Source organism: Genypterus blacodes, unplaced genomic scaffold, assembly GCF_046128005.1.
Source record: "Genypterus blacodes isolate CSIRO-AG114 ecotype Tasmania unplaced genomic scaffold, CSIRO-AGI_Gbla_v1 ptg000216l_1, whole genome shotgun sequence".
Classification (NCBI taxonomy): Eukaryota; Metazoa; Chordata; class Actinopteri; order Ophidiiformes; family Ophidiidae; genus Genypterus; species Genypterus blacodes.
The window spans coordinates 1,105,001-1,122,700 of NW_027467015.1; the positions used below are offsets into that span (position 1 = coordinate 1,105,001).

General features: G+C 48.4%; 1 protein-coding gene across 1 annotated transcript in view; it reads left to right on the forward strand.

Moving 5' to 3' along the window:
• grin2bb (glutamate receptor, ionotropic, N-methyl D-aspartate 2B, genome duplicate b) overlaps positions 1 to 17,700 on the forward strand; it is a 60,063-nt gene that overhangs the window by 19,098 nt on the left and 23,265 nt on the right. The window contains exons 3-5 of the mRNA XM_076170290.1: positions 12,044 to 12,187; positions 13,637 to 13,907; positions 14,285 to 14,477. Of these exons, the coding sequence (XP_076026405.1) occupies positions 12,044 to 12,187; positions 13,637 to 13,907; positions 14,285 to 14,477 (608 nt within the window). The remainder of the gene's footprint in view (positions 1 to 12,043; positions 12,188 to 13,636; positions 13,908 to 14,284; positions 14,478 to 17,700) is intronic.

Sequence of the window (17,700 nt, forward strand, 5' to 3'; positions counted from 1 at the left end):
GGGGGAGAGAGGGGAGAGAGAGGGGGGTGGGCAGGGGGAGAGGGAGGGAGAGAGAGGGAGAGAGAGGGAGAGAGGTGGGGAGGGAGAGAGAGAGGGGGGAGAAGGAAAGGGGTAGAAGGAAAGGGGGAGAGAGAGGGGGAGGGAGAGAGAGAGAGTGTGTGTGTGTGTGTGTGTGTGTGTGTGTGTGTGTGTGTGTTGTGATTGCCAGCAGGGTGTACTATCTGTTTGCGACAGTCGGCCAGTCTGGCTGTCACTTGCAGCCCGGTGGTCTTTATCCCCGCTGACAGTCACACCTTGGTGGCGTTCGTTCACTCGCTCTTGCCCTAATAAGCCTCGGCCTCATTCTCCACACTCGCATATTACGCAATGCTTACGCCCCCCCGCTGTGTGCTGCGACAACACACATCAGCTACACTACACGCCCGGCGCCTCTCGAGTGGGGAGGAGAAGCCGCGCGGCGCCGTGTTTCAGGTGACTTCCGTCATTTGTCCCCCCGCGCCTTCACAGCCATCAAACTGTCACGCTGCAGAATACTGAGTCTGCAGCTGATGCAGCTAAATGATGACAATGACTGAATCCTAAAATGACTCCACCACATCACCTCTCCCACAAGAAACATCAGTGGTTTCTCAACATCCGGAGGCGATTTCTAAATTTAGCCCAGCGGATTTTGAGGCATAAATGCAGACACTCTGTACTAAATGTTTGGGTTCTTCTAGCGTCTGGATTTGTGACCCACAGTCCCGGTTTTTTGACGTTCCTCACTAACTGCACTGTGAATGTGATGCAGACCAAGACTGAAATCTGCTTTAGCGACGCATGAATGAATAAAACGTAAGTCAAGTGAACTGTTCCCGACCCGGGCCAGAGCTCTGTAGGCAGAGCAGGCAGGAGCGAGTAAACGTGACGCGTTGTGTAATCGCATTGTGTTAGTCGTCCCATTGAGAAAACGCACACAGAGACAACACACACACAACCACTGAGACGCTGAAAAGCCCATTTATTACCTTGATTGCAGCACAATGGAAAGTTTAAAGTGCATGCAAACGTATTGACCTGATTCAGCCTGCAAATGCGTATTCACACAGGAGACAACTGCTGCCTACACATACTACAAAACGCCTCAGCTGAAGAAGAAGAAGAAGAAGAAGACATCATTTGTGTACTGTTAGAGTTCAGGGAAGGAAACAAAAGAGGGACAGCGACTTCATTTATCTCTTTCTTTACTACATAAAGCCGGAAGTCACCCAAAGTAAACACGGGCGAGCTGATCTGCCTCGGCCTGCGATACTTACTTACTTGCTGACAGAGTCGTGGTTGGGAAGTTTGGCGGTGTGTGTGTGTGTGTGTGTGTGTGTGTGTGTGTGTGTGTGTGTGTGTGTGTGTGTGTGTGTGTGTGTGTACAGTAGATGTTTCTGATTACACCAGAAGGAGAGGAGGTGACGTTGCAGCTGTAAGCCCCTGCAGAGTGTTATCACACAATCCTCTTTATTACACACACACACACACACACACACACACACACACACACACACACACACATGCAGCTTCTCTTTCTGTTTCTGTGGCTCCATTATGTTTTCACTCCTCCACGCCGTCTCTGGTTAATTCCCTCTTTTCTCCCCCTTTCTCTTTCTTCTCCTGGTGTCCATCAAAGTGAGCCACCATGTGACTCCCAGCTCACGTTTCTCACCCTTCAGAGCTGCTGCTTGGGTACAGTGGAGAGGACAAATGTCTGATTTTTGACTGACAGGGATGTGATCTGTCCTCCAGCTGACAGTGAGGATGGCCCATGTGGCTGATGTTGCAGTTATGTTACTCAGATGTAATGTTCAGGCTCAGATGAAGCCTGGAGTTTTTAAAGAACTTATAAAGAATGCTCAGATTTTCTACAGGATGATATTTTCCTAGTTTGTGAGTGCATGTGTGTGTTTGCGTGTTACATGTGTGCTCACGCATGCATGTGATCCGATTCTGAGCAACGCTGTCCTACACCAGCTTCAGATGGACTCGGTGCTGTTTGCAGTGTGTGTACGTTGTTGTGCCTTGGGGGTATGTGTGTGTGTGTGGGGGGGGGTTTGGTTGTCCTGATGAAGTGGTGACACAATTGTGTCTCAGTTGTTGTGATGAGACATCGCCATGCTGACCGTTGAATCATCGTCATCAGCCATCCACCACAGACACACACACACACACACAGACACACACACACACACAGACACACACACACACACACACACACACACACACACACACACACACACACACACACACCCACACACACACACACACACACACACAGCGTATTGAGTATGTGTACATACAATCTACCTCTGTCAGTCTGCCTTAGCCTGTGTTGGTTATATACAGCATGTGTGTGTAAAAATGAGTGGGTGGTCCCAGCCTGCAGACTGTCATGGTCAATGTGACAATTTATGGAGAATGCAGCCCCCTGCAGCTTGGTGTTTGTCTGCGCTGTAACCTGAGGACTGAAGTCCCAACCAAGCTGAGCCCTGAGCAGCTAACAACATTAGCAGGACTGTTTGTCACTTCTTGTCCCACAGGGCCGCAGCTATAATTGAGCCTCCAACACAAGTGGCCCATAATTGATCCATAATGATTGACCCCAGGTGTGTTATTGAATGCATCTGTGTGTGTGAATGCATTCATGTGTGTGTGCTATCTCATATGTGTAAACAAATAAGCAAACGTATGCATAAGAATGAGTGTGTGTCTATATGTGTGTGCCTACAGTGCAGTAGGGTGTAAGTAGGTATTTTTTCACCCTAATGGCATCTTTAGAAGGACCGTTTCTATGGAAACCGAGTTGCCACGGAAACACTGCATTTCTCTTTGAATTAGAAATGTCTTCCTCTATCCCTCTCTCCTCCGTTCGTCGTCTCTGCTTAACTTTCTCCTTCCCGGTCTCTTTCCGTCTTCGTTGGCTTTGACAGGCCAGCTGCTGTCAGTCACAAAGTCTGGTGCCGGTGAGGAAGACGCGCATCACAAATGGAGGAAATGGGGAAGAGCATCTGTGCCCTCCAAGAGAGCAGAGAGGAACGGGGTGTCTTTCTAGCGGGTGAAGAGACTTGATTTATAATCAATAGCAACATATTGGAATAGGAAGGAAAAACTGAAGAGCATTGAAAAGATAATGATGATGAAGAGGATGCAGCAAGAACGAAGACGATTTCAAAGGAAGGTTGAGCTCCTAAGGCAGAATGGGAGAAAGATGGCTGATAAAAGGCAAGAAGAGAAGTGAGTGGTTTTTTGTAGTGGAGTGCCTTTGGTAGCTGTGCAACCACACTGCCATGTGATGTGAGTGTGTGTGTGAGTGTGTGCATGTGAGAGGAAGAGAGAGACAGAGACAGAGACACAGAGACACAAAGGACGAGAGACATCTGCACAAGCGCCATGACAGAGGAAATCCTTCCCGCTCCTCAGGTGCCGATGAATGTCAACGAGCGGGGCAGATTTGTTTCACAGGAAGAGGAAGGGGGTGAGGAAGAAGGCAGCGAGGGGAATGTGCGTCATGACAAGGTTTTGAACCGCACGTCTCCTCGCTTTGCACCGCACTTGACTCCCGCCTGCACTGTCACCCTGTGTGCTTGTTAGAGGGGAGATCAAATGGAACATGCAGGACGGAAGCATGTGGGGAGGACGGACGAGGGAGGAGGAGACTCAGACGCTCCACGCCGCCTCAGTTAGATGTGGTTAAGTCCTCCGCTCGTCTGATTTGACCGTTAAGCTGCAGGAGGTTTGTTTCTGAGAAAATGTGAAACTAGCTGAAATGGACGCGTGCTGTTATCCTGGTTCATGTGATTTATTGTCACCTAAGCCCCTCCCCCTTTCTGTGACACAGGGGTAACACTCCCTCGGTATCGCTCCCGTGCCTCGGCACCTCTGGCTCGGTCGCACAAACACGATGGATGTAATCGTCCCGTCTCTGGTCGCTAACGCCTCCTGCTGGGCGGCAGGTGGGAAGAGGCGGGTGACATCACACGTAGCGTTTGTGTAACAAATAAAGCAAGTATATACGTGAAAACCAAAAGAAAAGAAACAGACAGTAATGGTAACCATGGAGACCAATGAGGAGCAATACACTCAGTGATAAAGTAAAGTGAACAATTTAAAGATGGTTCAGTAAAGGCAAGATGAAAAATTAATACGGTAGAAGAAAAATGAGAGAGAAGAATAATAAGAGCCAATTAATGGGATTAGAGCTCATGGAACAAAATACAACCAAAGAGGAGAAAAATGTGCAAGAATAGAATTATAAAAACATTAAAGCAAACATATTTATGATTCTGTGGCCTGTGGATACGAAATGAAATGAAATGTCCCCCATGTTTACAAATGCAGGAGACAAAACAAACGCGTATTTGATGTGGAGACGTGTGATCTCCTGTTATCTCCTCCATGAAGCATCAGTCAGCTGTCTATGACTCATCCTCACCTCACCAGGGACGAAGAGTCGAAACAACACAAATGACAGCTTTGTTCCCTGAAAGGATCGATTTGATGGCAAACGGAGCCTTTATCAATAGTCTGTGCGAATGAGAGAGAGACACACACACACACACACACACACACACACACACACACACACACACACACACACACACAGACAGAAGCTTGGTGAGCCAGGTCAGGTGCCGCTCCAGGTCAGGGCTAATTGGGTCTCTGGCTCGTTTTGGATTGGTGGGATCTCAACCAATCAGCACGCAGCGCTGCCAAGTATCGGTGATTAATTACCTGCATTCTGTGCTGTGCTAAGTTGCTAACGAGCTTTCCATTAAGTGGCGGGGGCCGATGGGATGAAGGATGAAGAGCGGCTGAACCGACTCCCTCCTCCCTCTCACTGCGTTATCATGATCACGCTGTTGCTGAAGAGTTTGCCCATCTTAGTTTTCCTCAACCATCTTCCCCGTGCAGTTAATAGGTTTCCACCTCCCCAGCCTCTGCTTTTACCCTTTTCCGGGCCTTCAGTCCTGCTCTGGGCCTGTAACTACACCACTCACTCTCTCCACTTCATTTCATCTCTTTATCTCTGAGCGGACGAGGCGGCGGCGGCGGCGGCGGCGGCTCTGGGCTTGACTGACGTGATGGGAGTGCTGCCGGAGCGTCAAACGGAACAGTGGGAGATTGAATCTGACAATTAATAGCATCTTCCTCGTGGTGTTTGGGCGGTTGTAGCAGCAGAGTGGAGTAGAGAGCTGGAGGCTACGCTGGTGTGGCGGCGCTGTAACAGGGCTTTGGTGTGTATATGTGCCGTATATATGTGAGCGCGAGTGTGTTGGTGAGATGGAGAGATTAATTTGTTCTAATTAGACATTCAGCTGACGATTAGGTTTCAGCGGCCAGTGGAAACCCTCCAGCGCCTCATGAGCTACAGCTTCTGCTCTCTCACTTTAAAAAGGAGTTTGCCTGCGTAACTTCTCACATATATGGATGATGTAACGCTCTATAGGTTGCTTAAGATAGCTACATAGCACAGCCTACGTCTATCCATCAAAATCAGCTCAGAACATTTACCCTGATAATGTTCCAATAAACCAACCGGTCAACCAATCAACAGGCGTTTGGAAAACATCATCACCTAATTGGAAACCCCAGTTGTCCATAGGTGTGAATGAGCGTCTGTGTGTGTGTGTGTGTGTGTGAGAGAGAGACTGGAACCCCTCAGAGGCTGCAGCTCCCTGTGAGCCTGCACAGGATCAGGAGGGAGGGAATCGTTGTGTGAAAGCCAGTTAGTGTGACTCAGGTGTGTCCAACAAAGATGTAACCAATCACTTTTAAGTTTAAGGTGATCCTAACTTCTTCAGGACACATTAGATAGAGATGCACGGTGATATTGTCTCCTTATGGAAGCGTGTGCCTTCTCCACCATGTGTGCTCTGAACATCAGGCCCCTGTGCTCACACTGGAGTGTGATTTAAACACTGAGAGCTCAGAGAACATGAGCTGAATGAGTACATTTCGTGTCACACATTGTGAGGCTGAGCACACTATCTACAAACAGAATGCAACACAAGGGACTTTTATTCCCTGAGTGACGACTGAAGGCGTCCGCCTCCACGGAGGCTGTCAGCGTTGGGCTCACACTCTTCACTTAGCCAAGTACAAGCCATGTGGCACGCTGCCTTGCTCATTTCATCAGCCAGCAATTGAGCCTTTTTTCTCCCCACTCGGTGGAAGATTTGCAAATGTTGTCACTGTTACGGAATGTCTCGCCGACTTCATAAAGCCGGATAAAACCGACTTATTCAGGAACCTTTTGAAGATGTCTGCTGCTGGCTGTTGGTTGATAAGAAGACGGAAAATTAAATAGTTTGAAAAAGAAGCAATGTCCCTCACGTACACGACGAGACAAACAACAAAAAGAGCCTGTTGTCATTGTTAGGGTTGTGTAATGGAGCTGCTGGATGGATCACTGCCTTCCTCAGCCTCATCTGCAAGGCAAAGTATGAATTTGGGAATTACTTTAATTGAATCGGACCAAATCAGTTACAAAATACTCCCTATGTATATGTGTGTGTGTGAGTGTGTGTGTGTGTGTGTGTGTGTGTGTGTGTGTGTGTGTGTGTTTGTGTGTGTGTGTATGTTTTCATCTTTGCTTTAAAACTTCTGAACACAAAGCTAAACTGTCTTAAGAGGTTTTTGGTAACGGACCTTGAGTCGACACATTTCAAGGCAGTGAAGTATCAACTAGTTTTTTTTGAAATGTCATTTGAGCTGATATGAATTTTGCGGCGCTCGTGTTTGGATTCTGAGAGATTTTTGCTGGAGGTTCTTCCTGTTTAAATTGGAGGGAGCTTGATTCAAATCTGCCTTTTCCACTCTGGAGGCAATATTCAAAGCCTGTGTGTGTGTGTGTGTGTGTGTGTGTGTGTGTGTGTGTGTGTGTGTGTGAGCGAGCTTCAGCTGGAACGGGGAACTAAAAGAAGCAAAATCTGACAAACCTACAGATGTGATCATCACCTCAGCGACACACTAAAGCACAGGAGACACTGCACAGGTGTGTGTGTGTGTCGCGAAACTGGGCTGGGGATACTGTGTTACTCACACACTCTCACCCTGGCTCCACACGGTCACGAGTGGTTAATGACTCCCACCGGCAGCACTTTCATACGGCGCCTGTGCGTGCAAAGTGTTAAGCAGTGTCCATGGCAGCCGGGGGACAGACAGACGAGGACAGAGACACGAGGACGTCTGCTCACTTCTGTGTTTGTTTCTAAGGCTCTTTTCATGACATCATCGTAAATGCGTCTGAAATTAATTTTTTAAGTGAAAAACAGCGCTGTGATTAAACGACGACATTACGGGGAGTTTAAAATGAAGCGCGCAGGAGAGAGAGAGAGAGAGAGAGAGAGAGAGAGAGAGATATGCTGGAACAGGGTCATTTATAATTAAACAGTGGATATGGGATTAATTAACACAGTGGCAGTGTTTGATTAGAAATATGATGATGATGGAGCACGACTGGCAGAGAGAGAGAGAGAGAGAGAGGGAGAGAGAGAGGACAAACCGGATAAACATAAGAACACAAGAACTAACACAGATTGGCTCACAAATACACACACACATTGAAACACGCACACAAGTGCCAGTGAACACATCGTTCCACCTCTCATCTTCCTCTTCCTCTTGACTCTCTCTCTCTCTCCAATCCTCTCCCACCAGGCCTTGTTGAGCAGTGGGCCGACGTGTCGCTCTTCCTCTGCAAATCACATTGGAGTCGAGCTCACATTGGCATGACATGGGGATGAGTTGCCAAATCCTTTCAGGCTGCAGCTTCAGACTCTGAGCACTGACGCAGCAGCCGCAGAGGAAGAGGCAGAGGAAGAGGCACACCACCGGAGAACTGTCCGTGACAATCTGAGCCCGATGAAAGGCAGCCTGCGCTCACTGTCTTAATCGCTTTAAATCACGCAGCTGCCCAGCGACGCTTCACTCCCGTCCAATCTCTCCTTCACCGTTTGGCACACAGAGCGAGAGGCAGCGATCTGCTATACAGAAAACAAACAAACAAAAAAAGTTCTGTGAGCTCTGTGTGTGTATTTCTGTCACACACTGGGGAGGAAGAGCGACTGTTACAGTAAATAGAGGTCACACTCAAGGTGCAGCACCGCAGGGAAGCAGAGTGAGATCCAGATGCTGCATGAACACGGCCACAGGTAACAAACACATGGGATCAGATGTTCTCAAGCCCGCGATCTCTCATTTAGGCAAAACAAAGGTGAAGCAGACATCAAGAAGGAGTGGAACTGTGACCTCATGTAGTTTAGGTGGAGGAACATCTGCACCAATTCCTTAGTAACAGTTCCAGGTTTGGTTCTGCTGTTTGGTTCATTTCATCAACAGTCAACTTATAACCGTAATGTGACTCAGGATGAATGACGGTGATGTACAGAACTGTGATCATCTTTGGTGGAGATGTGAGAGCTTTGAAATACAAAATCACAAGCAATACCAGATATATATTTGTTTGTGTTATAAGTGATGCTCTCATTTGATCCAAGCAGCGAGTCTGGTTGAACCAAGTCTGACCACATGTCACACTTGGCAGCAGGTAATTGGGACCTATGGAAGGGAAAGCAGAGCCAGACAACGATGTGACAGAACACTTTCTTGAGCTCGTTGTTGAGACGCATGTGATGGGAAAGGACAGGCGGGAAGACGCAGCAGACGGGCAGTGCTGTAATGACACACACACACACACACGGCACCCCGCAGGACACTTCACAACTCTGTGATATGAACTAATAGAGCTGCAGGACGTTATGTAAAAACACAGAACAAAGGGGAGGAGAAGGCGGCGTGTGGATGAAGGCCAGAGATTGAATGGAGGTGATTAGGAGATGATAGACGAAGGAGAACGAGACGATAATTATCTTTAATCTGAGGAGGAGACAATGAAGTTAGCGCTGTCCCGGCAGGACCTCTGAACACCAGGAGGCGCTGATGACGATGCTCAGAGGCGACTTTGGCAAAGAAGCGATCAGGGAACGATTCAGATTCAACCGCAGACGTTAGATCAAAGCCTCGGTGAAAGAAAGCATCAGTCTGCGAGGTTTTGCTGTGGATCCACTCCCTTATCTTCCCTCCTCCTCCTCCTCCTCCTCCTCCTCCTCCTCCGCCTTTCTCAGACTCACAAATCAGATTCCGTCTGTAGGAGGCGCTACTGAGACGTGACATTCTTCTCAGAGCACTCAATTTCAGTTTCAGAGTCATGTAAACTGTATCTGCTAAATTTAGTGTGTGTGTGTTTGTGTGTGTGCGGGGGGGGGGGGGGGGGGGACTCAATGCTTTCAGGATAATGTCTAATTGTGATCTTTGTGACGAGTTTCGCCGCTGCACTTAAGATTGCAGTCATTGTCTGTCTCAGGATACAAAAACAGTAATTACCGTCTCAGCTTTGTTTCTCATTCCCGACCTGGAGGCGTCGATAGAGCAGCTCATCGTTTACACACACACACACATACACACACACACACACACACACACACACGGGCAGAGGGGCACCAACCAGAAGCCATGGAGTTAATTTGCTAGTTTGGGCCAAATCCTCAAATGGATGTTAATGAATTAATGTGGCTACAAATGAGAAAACTGAAATGTGCATCAGATGGTTGACATTTCAGACGGCGAAGTCGGCTTGACACCCTTAACGTTGCAGGCTATGATTAATAAAACCAGAAATTGTCCTCTTTTCTACCGCAATCTCAGCGTAATGATGACAATCGGAGCCGCCGCAGCGCAAAGATGAGGCTCAGCGAGGCGTCGGGTGCAGAGGGAGGGGGACTCAAGGGGGGGGGGGAGCTGGCCCGGGCTCGGCTGATAGAATAATAACATCAGGGGTAAATTACATGTGGCGCTCATCTTCAGAATCCATTTTGGGCTCCACATGTTGCAGACCGAGACCCTCACACAGTGATGGAAGTGTGAGGTTGGAGGTCAATGGTGCATTAGCTGCCGGTCAGGCGTTAGAATACATTCATCCCCTCCTCAAACCCGCTGCAGTGTATTCCTGTGGCTTACATTAGGTTACAGCGAACCCACCCCCAAACACACACACACACACACACACACACAGATACACATTCCATCCCCCCAATCATTTCCATCACTGCCAATCTCCCTGCCATCACTTCACTCCGCCGTTGTTATTACCTCATCGCAGTAGAAAGTAGGTAACAGATCATCTCGGGCCCTGCGGGTACAAAGGGAGGAAGGGGCGGCGACGTGACGGGGCTTTGATGTAGAGGGGGAGCGAGCCTGTGCCTAACCTGAGCTCAGCCTTCCCCGCATGACTAACACGTATGACTGATTGCACACGTGGATAAGGAACTCACACATGATGATGAACGCATACGAACGGGCTCAAAGCGCAGCGGTGCGTGCGGATGTCAGTTGTTGTTCTTGGGTGGACGGACGCAGGAGCCGGAGGACACAGCGGTTAGACTTCCTGCTTACTGACGGATGTGTGAGTGATGTAGAAGCGTGCAGTCTGTCCCAATCACTCCCTTCATCTACACACTCTCTCTGAATGTCATGTTAACTCCGTAATCTGACTGACAACCTCAACTCTGCTACAGTGACAGACTGATGGAGATGCGATTGTAATGCAAAGTAGGATGAAGCTTTTATTTTCCCGGCAATGTTGACTTTTATGAATCCAGAATATGGAGATGTTGATTCATCTCAGTGTTAATTTAACTGCTGTTGCCATAGGTGATGAAGCTGATATATAACATACTACGGCTCATTATGATCCCACAATGCAATGCAAAATGATAGACGCTCAGAAAATCATCCCAGCATCCATGTGTGTGTGTGTGTGCTGTGCCGTCTGCATATGGTGATGAATGTACACGACGTACCACCGGGCAATTAAATGAGTGTGTCAGGCCGACGCAGCGATACGATGAGAGATAACAGAGATGAGAGGGATGAACCCTGTGTGTGTTTGATTGCTTATCTCCATATCTGACATGCATATGAAGGATCTGAACCGTTGAGCCGCTGTGTTCGCTTATGAATTTACTCTACTGTTCACACACACATACACACACACACACACGCACACACACACACACACACACACACACACACACACACACACTAATGAATGCATTCTCTCACTCGTGCCTGTTATCAACACGTTAAAGCCCAGGTGACATATAGAGGCGTTAAACAGCTTTTAATGTGGTTTACGATGACCCAGAGCCCCCCGACCTCCCAGTCACCATGGACACACAGATGCCGACATGATGTTTCAGTCATTACAGACGCGTCGCCTTCAGTCATTAACTGCCATTAATGATACATCTCGGCTGACGTGACGGTGTCCGTACGGGTCGCTGTCCCAGACCCATCCAGAGCAGCAGACTGTCGCTCGCTGTAGCTCTTCCTGTTTCTCTTCCTGTTTCTCCTTTACTTCCTTGCTTCGTTGAGAGGAAGCTTTGGTTTAGATATGTCAAGAAAGGCATCGTCGAAGGTGTGAGGTCCTGACGCCTGCCAGGTTTTAAATAATGTTTAAAATTGAGCTTCTTGAAAGTAACAAGAATGGCGGAGCTGAAGCAGATTCCAAACAGGAGAAACTGCAGTTGGGATGAAAGCTCAGGCGTCACGTGACAGCGCAGGTCGCCGCGGTTCGTCTCTTTGTCTGTGCCGATCGCGGCTCAGGACGCCATGCTGCTAACGCGGCAGGAAGAAGCCTGTGGAGCTGTGTGATCAGGACATGCTCTGCCTGCAGACGTGTTTATGAATATTCATATGTTGTTGGAATACACTTTCTGACACGATGAGCATGACATGACTGCCTCAAACATGATAAAGACAAAACATATATGATGAGAACTATATGATTCCACATTCATATTAATCTTTACACGGTGATATCAGGCACTCTGATGCAGCTCCAGCTTTGATCCTGAGGTTGCAGCAGCTAGTAGCGCTGCGTAAACATCTGTGCCAAACCTTCCATGGCCTCCTTTCCTGATTGACTCTGTGTGTTTGTGTGTGTGTGTCTGGTTTCCAGGACGACCACTCCATGTTTTTCCAGTTCGGTCCGTCCATCGAGCAGCAGGCCTCGGTCATGTTGAACATCATGGAGGAGTACGACTGGTACATCTTCTCCGTCGTCACCACATACTACCCAGGGTACCAGGACTTTGTCAACAAGGTAAACACACACACACACACACACACACAAACACACACACACACACACACACACACACACACACACACACACGCGTATGCAGGCCCTTGAACAGACACATATGTAAACTCCAGAGATCTCCACGTTGACTCTCCTCCACTTGGCCGTATATTGAGGCTGCGTGTTTCCTGGAATATCAACCAGTAAAATAAATATATTCCTTCCATAAAGACGGAAGCAGCAGGGTTCTTATTACTTATAAGGCCGCTGGTCATAAACCTTTTCAACCATGGATTGAAATGAGAGATTCACTTCCAGTCTGCGGCCGGAGCACATTACCTATTATTACTTTCATCACCAGGGAAACCATAAAGGCCCTGTCACTTATTATTGTTTTCTAATCCATTATTGAATCTCAGCATCCTTTTCTTTTTAGTGTGTTTTTATTGTTTATTTAGCGGCGGCTGTGCACTTAAAATGCAATAAGTGACGCTAACAGAGGCGACTATTGACCCAGGACAGGACTGTGTAATGTTAAAGCACCATGTCAGGGCGGCGCTCCGGCTGTTATTAGCAGGTGGTGAGTTCAGCTTTATAATGGCTTTAATGGAGAAGGAAACAAGGAGGAAATCTGAGAGTGTGTGTGTGTGTGTGTGTGTGTGTGTGTCTGTGTGTCTGTGTGTGTGTGTGTGTGTGTGTGTGTGTGTGTGTGTGTGTATGTATGTGTTTGCTGGTAGCGGAAGCGCATGTGTGTACATCAGACACGGATATGAAACTCATAAGTTGTTGAAAGTCAGCACATTGTGTTTGCCTCCGTATTACAACCACGAGTCTGATGAAAAAATGTTTCTGCCAGTGATTAAACTTAAATGAAGTGTGTGTGTGTGTGCGTGTGCGTGGTACGTGCGTGCGTCCCTGTTAGAACAATTACAGCCCTGGAAATTAACAAACACACAAATATTTCCAGTCTTTTAGTAGATTGGAGACAAATTGGAAAAAAATATCAACTTTGCACTCAAATGTTGTTTTTCTTCCAAAACCTTAAGCGATGATATCACTGCAGCTCTATAAAACAGAGCAGCAGTGATATCAAACTGAAAATGAATCCACACTGAACACCGTGTCACTTTTTATGTGACATCAGTGTTTGATGAGACAGCAAACATGAAACTAAACACACTTAGACCGTTTTTCCTCCTGTTTTGTTTGTCAGTCAATCAGAAAATCCACATCAATTAATCCCAGTGTCAGTTTGCTGGCGATCAGAGAGGAGACGTGAAGATCAGAGTCTCTGTTCTGGTCACACACTAGTAGAGACGTGGTCCATCAGATTCCACCAGCTGCACAATTCCACACACTTCTGCTTAAAGCAAACACACCGCTGCTTCCTGATCCCAAGAGAACACAGGAAACAGGAGGTGGCGTCTCTCCTAACTTTACGTCTCTTCCCCGGTCTTCCTCCTCGTCCAGGTCCGCAGCACCATTGACAACAGCTTTGTGGGCTGGGAGCTGGAGGAGGTCCTGCTCCTGGACATGTCGGCGGAAGACGGCGACTCCAAGATCCAAAACCAGCTGAAGAAGCTGCAGAGCCCCGTCATCCTGCTCTACTGCACCAAGGAGGAGGCCACCACCATCTTCGAGGTGGCCCACTCCGTCGGCCTCACGGGCTACGGCTTCACCTGGATCGTGCCGTCGCTGGTGACCGGAGACGCCGAACTGGTGCCGTCTGTCTTCCCCACAGGTAAAACCAAAACTCAAGATGATGGAGCTGCCGGAGCTTTAAATGGATGTGTCCAAACACACACTCGCTACTCCAACCGTAAGAACACAGCTCATTAAAACCTGCAGAGAAAGCTCGTTAGCTGCACAGGCGGAACTTGACTGAAAGTGACACCGGTAGAATTTTAAGCGTTGAGACATTATTGTCTGTTGTCAAACTGATTGCGACACCACTAATAGCTCAACCCTCTGGAGTCTGAGGCCCTTTTTCTCCATTTATATTCCAATATTTATATCTCATATTTATTCAAACAAGCATCTTTTCCAGTCTGCTGATCCTCTGAGCAGGAGACGGTCCAGAGGCAAATGTCCCCATGTCCCCCTGTCTCTCCCCCTCAGGGCTCATCTCGGTGTCGTATGACGAATGGGACTACAGCATCGAGGCCAGGGTGCGCGATGCGGTGGCTGTCATCGCCACGGCGACCTCCACCATGATGCTAGACCGGGGGCCGCACACGCTGCTGAAGTCGAGCTGCCACGGGCCGCTGGACAAGAAAAGCGCCAGCACGGGCAACTCCAGGGAAATCCTCAAGTGAGTGGGATGCAGAGGGAGGTCAGGGGTCAGGGGTCAGGGGTCAAGGGTCTGGATCTGGCCTGTAAACATACATAAACATACACCTGTGTAAAGTAAAGCTGCCCTCACAAACCACCTCCATCATGTTGTCAACACGGATCATTTTCATACAGAGCTCAAACAAACAAAAAAGTGGATTTGATTAAACATTGGCGTTGGACTTTGAGGTCCTGCTGTCAATAACTGGAAAATGAAAAAGCAGCAAGGAAAGAATTTGATTTACGAGCCCGAGCCAAAGAGAAAATCTGGCCAAAACACAAGGAGAACAACAATAACAACAAGGTGAACAAGCGAGGGGCTCACACACACACACACACACACACACACACACACACACACACACACACACTTTGCTCCACTCAAAACTAAATAGTGTCAATTTTGGGAAAGGCTGACCGTCTAATCTGCTTGTGAGATCTTGCAAAACAAAATATTGGACATGTGAGGAAATCCATCTGATCGCTCAGCAGCTCAGGGAATCTTCACTTCCTGTCCTCAAAGTCCAAACAACAGGTGAACAATCTGAGGATTAGATGACCGCCGCCAAACCCCCCCCCCCCCCCAAAAAGACACAAACTACTTTCTGGACATTTCTCTGTCTTCGCTTCTCTGGACTCTGCATCCATCTGACATACAGAATCATCCCGTCCCTTTGTTTGGCTCATGATACAGCGAGCAGGAGCGCCGCCAATCAGCCATTAAGCCCCGGTTAACTTCATCCAACACGCCTTTTCTCCACACGTTGATCAGAGATTCCACAGCTTAATTGAATGCTTGAGGACAACGGGATTAAGGGCCGAGAATTAAACAGAACAGCAGTGGGGTATTCGCGCACACACACATACACACACATGCAGGCATTGTTAATGTGTGACATTTTCCTGCTCTTCAGGGCTTTTACCTAATAAAAGCAGAGCGTTACTGATGCCACTCTGCATTGTGTGTCATTAGCTCTGTGCTGCAGCTTTGCCTGCCTCGTCTCGGCATCCTTCTAAAAATAAACGTTTTCGCGTTTTTTCCTTTTCTCGCACGGTTTTCTCAGAATTGGGGTTAAATGAGAGGAAGGGAGGAAGAAAGGGAGGAATGGAGGAAGGGAGGGAGGAAGGGAAGAGTTCTGCGTTCAGACAGAGGCAACAATCACACACAGCCAGGAATGTTTTCAGGCTCCCGAGGGCTCAAACACACGCCAGGCTCGCTCTCAATCATCCTGCAGGCACACACCTGGGACGCCACCGCAGGGTGTGTGTGTGTGTGTGTGTCTGTGTGTGTCTGTGTGTGTCTGTGCCTGTGTGTGTGTCTGTGTCTGTGTCTGTGTCTGTGTGTGTGTGTGTGTGTGTGTGTGTGTGTGTGTGTGTGTGTGTGTGTGTGTGTGTGTGTGTGTGTGTGTGTGTGTGTGTGTGTGTGTGTCCTCCAGTCAACAAGTCCCTTTTCAGCCTGTTTCAATTAGAGAAGGTTGAGAGATTTTGATGGGTGGATTTTGGTGATGACCCCCATGGGCTGGAAACATCATAACACACACACACATGCACACACACACACACACACACACACACACACACACACACACACACACACACACACACACACACACACACACACACACACACACACACACACACACACTTCCACCTATTCTATCTGCTCACCAGAGACACAAAAAGCACTAATAAGGCCACGTGCTTGTGCGTGGTCCTGAGTAGCCACGGGCCACAGTGGGCTGCACGCCATCCTGCTCGCCATCCTGTCAGTGCTGATGGACGGAGACGGGAGACCCCCCCCCTCTTCCCATCCCCACCCTGAGTCACGCTCATGATACTGTTGAAGGGCTGCTTGACCTTCGGGGGCCACATGCAGAGACTCATATACAAATAAATGCATAGGCTACACGAGCCAACTAAACAAGAACACACCCCCCCACACACACACACACACACACACACACACAAGGTTCTAGAGGCCCTCTTTTGTTTGCTGCCTGACAGGAAGAGTCCTTTAATGAGAAAATGTGCTCCAAGTGGTTTTGGATTAGGCGCTAAGGGGCTTGTTTGTGTGTAGGTGGTTAAAGGAGTGTTTCAGTGTGTGTGTGTGTGTGTGTGTGTGTGTGTGTGTGTGTGTGTGTGTGTGTGTATGTGTATGTGTGTGTGTGTGTGTGTGTGTGTGTGTGTTAATAGGTAAGTTACACATAAACAGTGCCGAGGGATGATTAACACGTTGCAGCTGTACTCCATTTAATCAGAGTAGACGCGGCTCCAGTAGCGCGTTTCCCCCTGCAGGGCGCCCCCCGGTGGCGATGTGACGATGATCACGCACGGCCGCCGTGCTCGCTCGCTCGCTCTCTCTCTCTCCGCCCTGTTTTACCTGCAAAGTGCTTTTCTCTGCAGGGGGCAAAGGCAGCGTTATTACACTCTGCCATGGCCACAGCAGACGCGTGGCTCTAATAAATGGCGGCCTGTTTATTAGACAGGGTCGCTTCATTTCGCCTTTTTTTGGGCGCCGTCTGGAGTCCGACTGTCCGCCTGCTTTCACACACTCCTACTGGTGTGTAAGTAGGTCAGAGGATCAGTTTGAGCATCTCTGTCTGAACCACATCGTGTCTCCTTCTGCTTTTGTTCACCTTCGTCTTCTCTCACTCGTTGCCTCCATCCCTCTGGCGTCTCCTCCCCTCTCTCTCTCTCTCTCTCTCTCTCTCTCTCTCTCTCATTCTTCTCTCCTACTCCTACAAAGCTCTTTCGATCCACTGAAGTTTTAAAAAAAATGGAGTCAGAAAGCGGCGTTGGCGCTTGTTCTCTCTCTCGCCGTGTTCCGCAGCAGCTGCCAACACCTCATGTTCTAAATATAAACGCTGCACATCGTAAGCGGGGAGGATTAGCGTGTTTATGTGCGTCGCTTAATTTGAGTCTCCTTTAACTCTGTCGTCGCCGGGCTTATTTATGATTAATTTATGTGAGGGACATTAGAATGCCGTTGGAAATAAACAATCAATATTACACTCAACCTTTTACTCAGCGGAGGGTTCATGTGCTCTCCTCATGCTCAGTGGCTTTTATGTGAGCGATTGTGTTTGCCACCGCTATCGCCGCGAACGCTAAACGAGAAAGAAGAGCTGCAGTCTGACATAAACACCTCAAATCTCCCATAAGTCTTTATTATGTTGTTATAAATACCCTGATGGTTTAGAAAA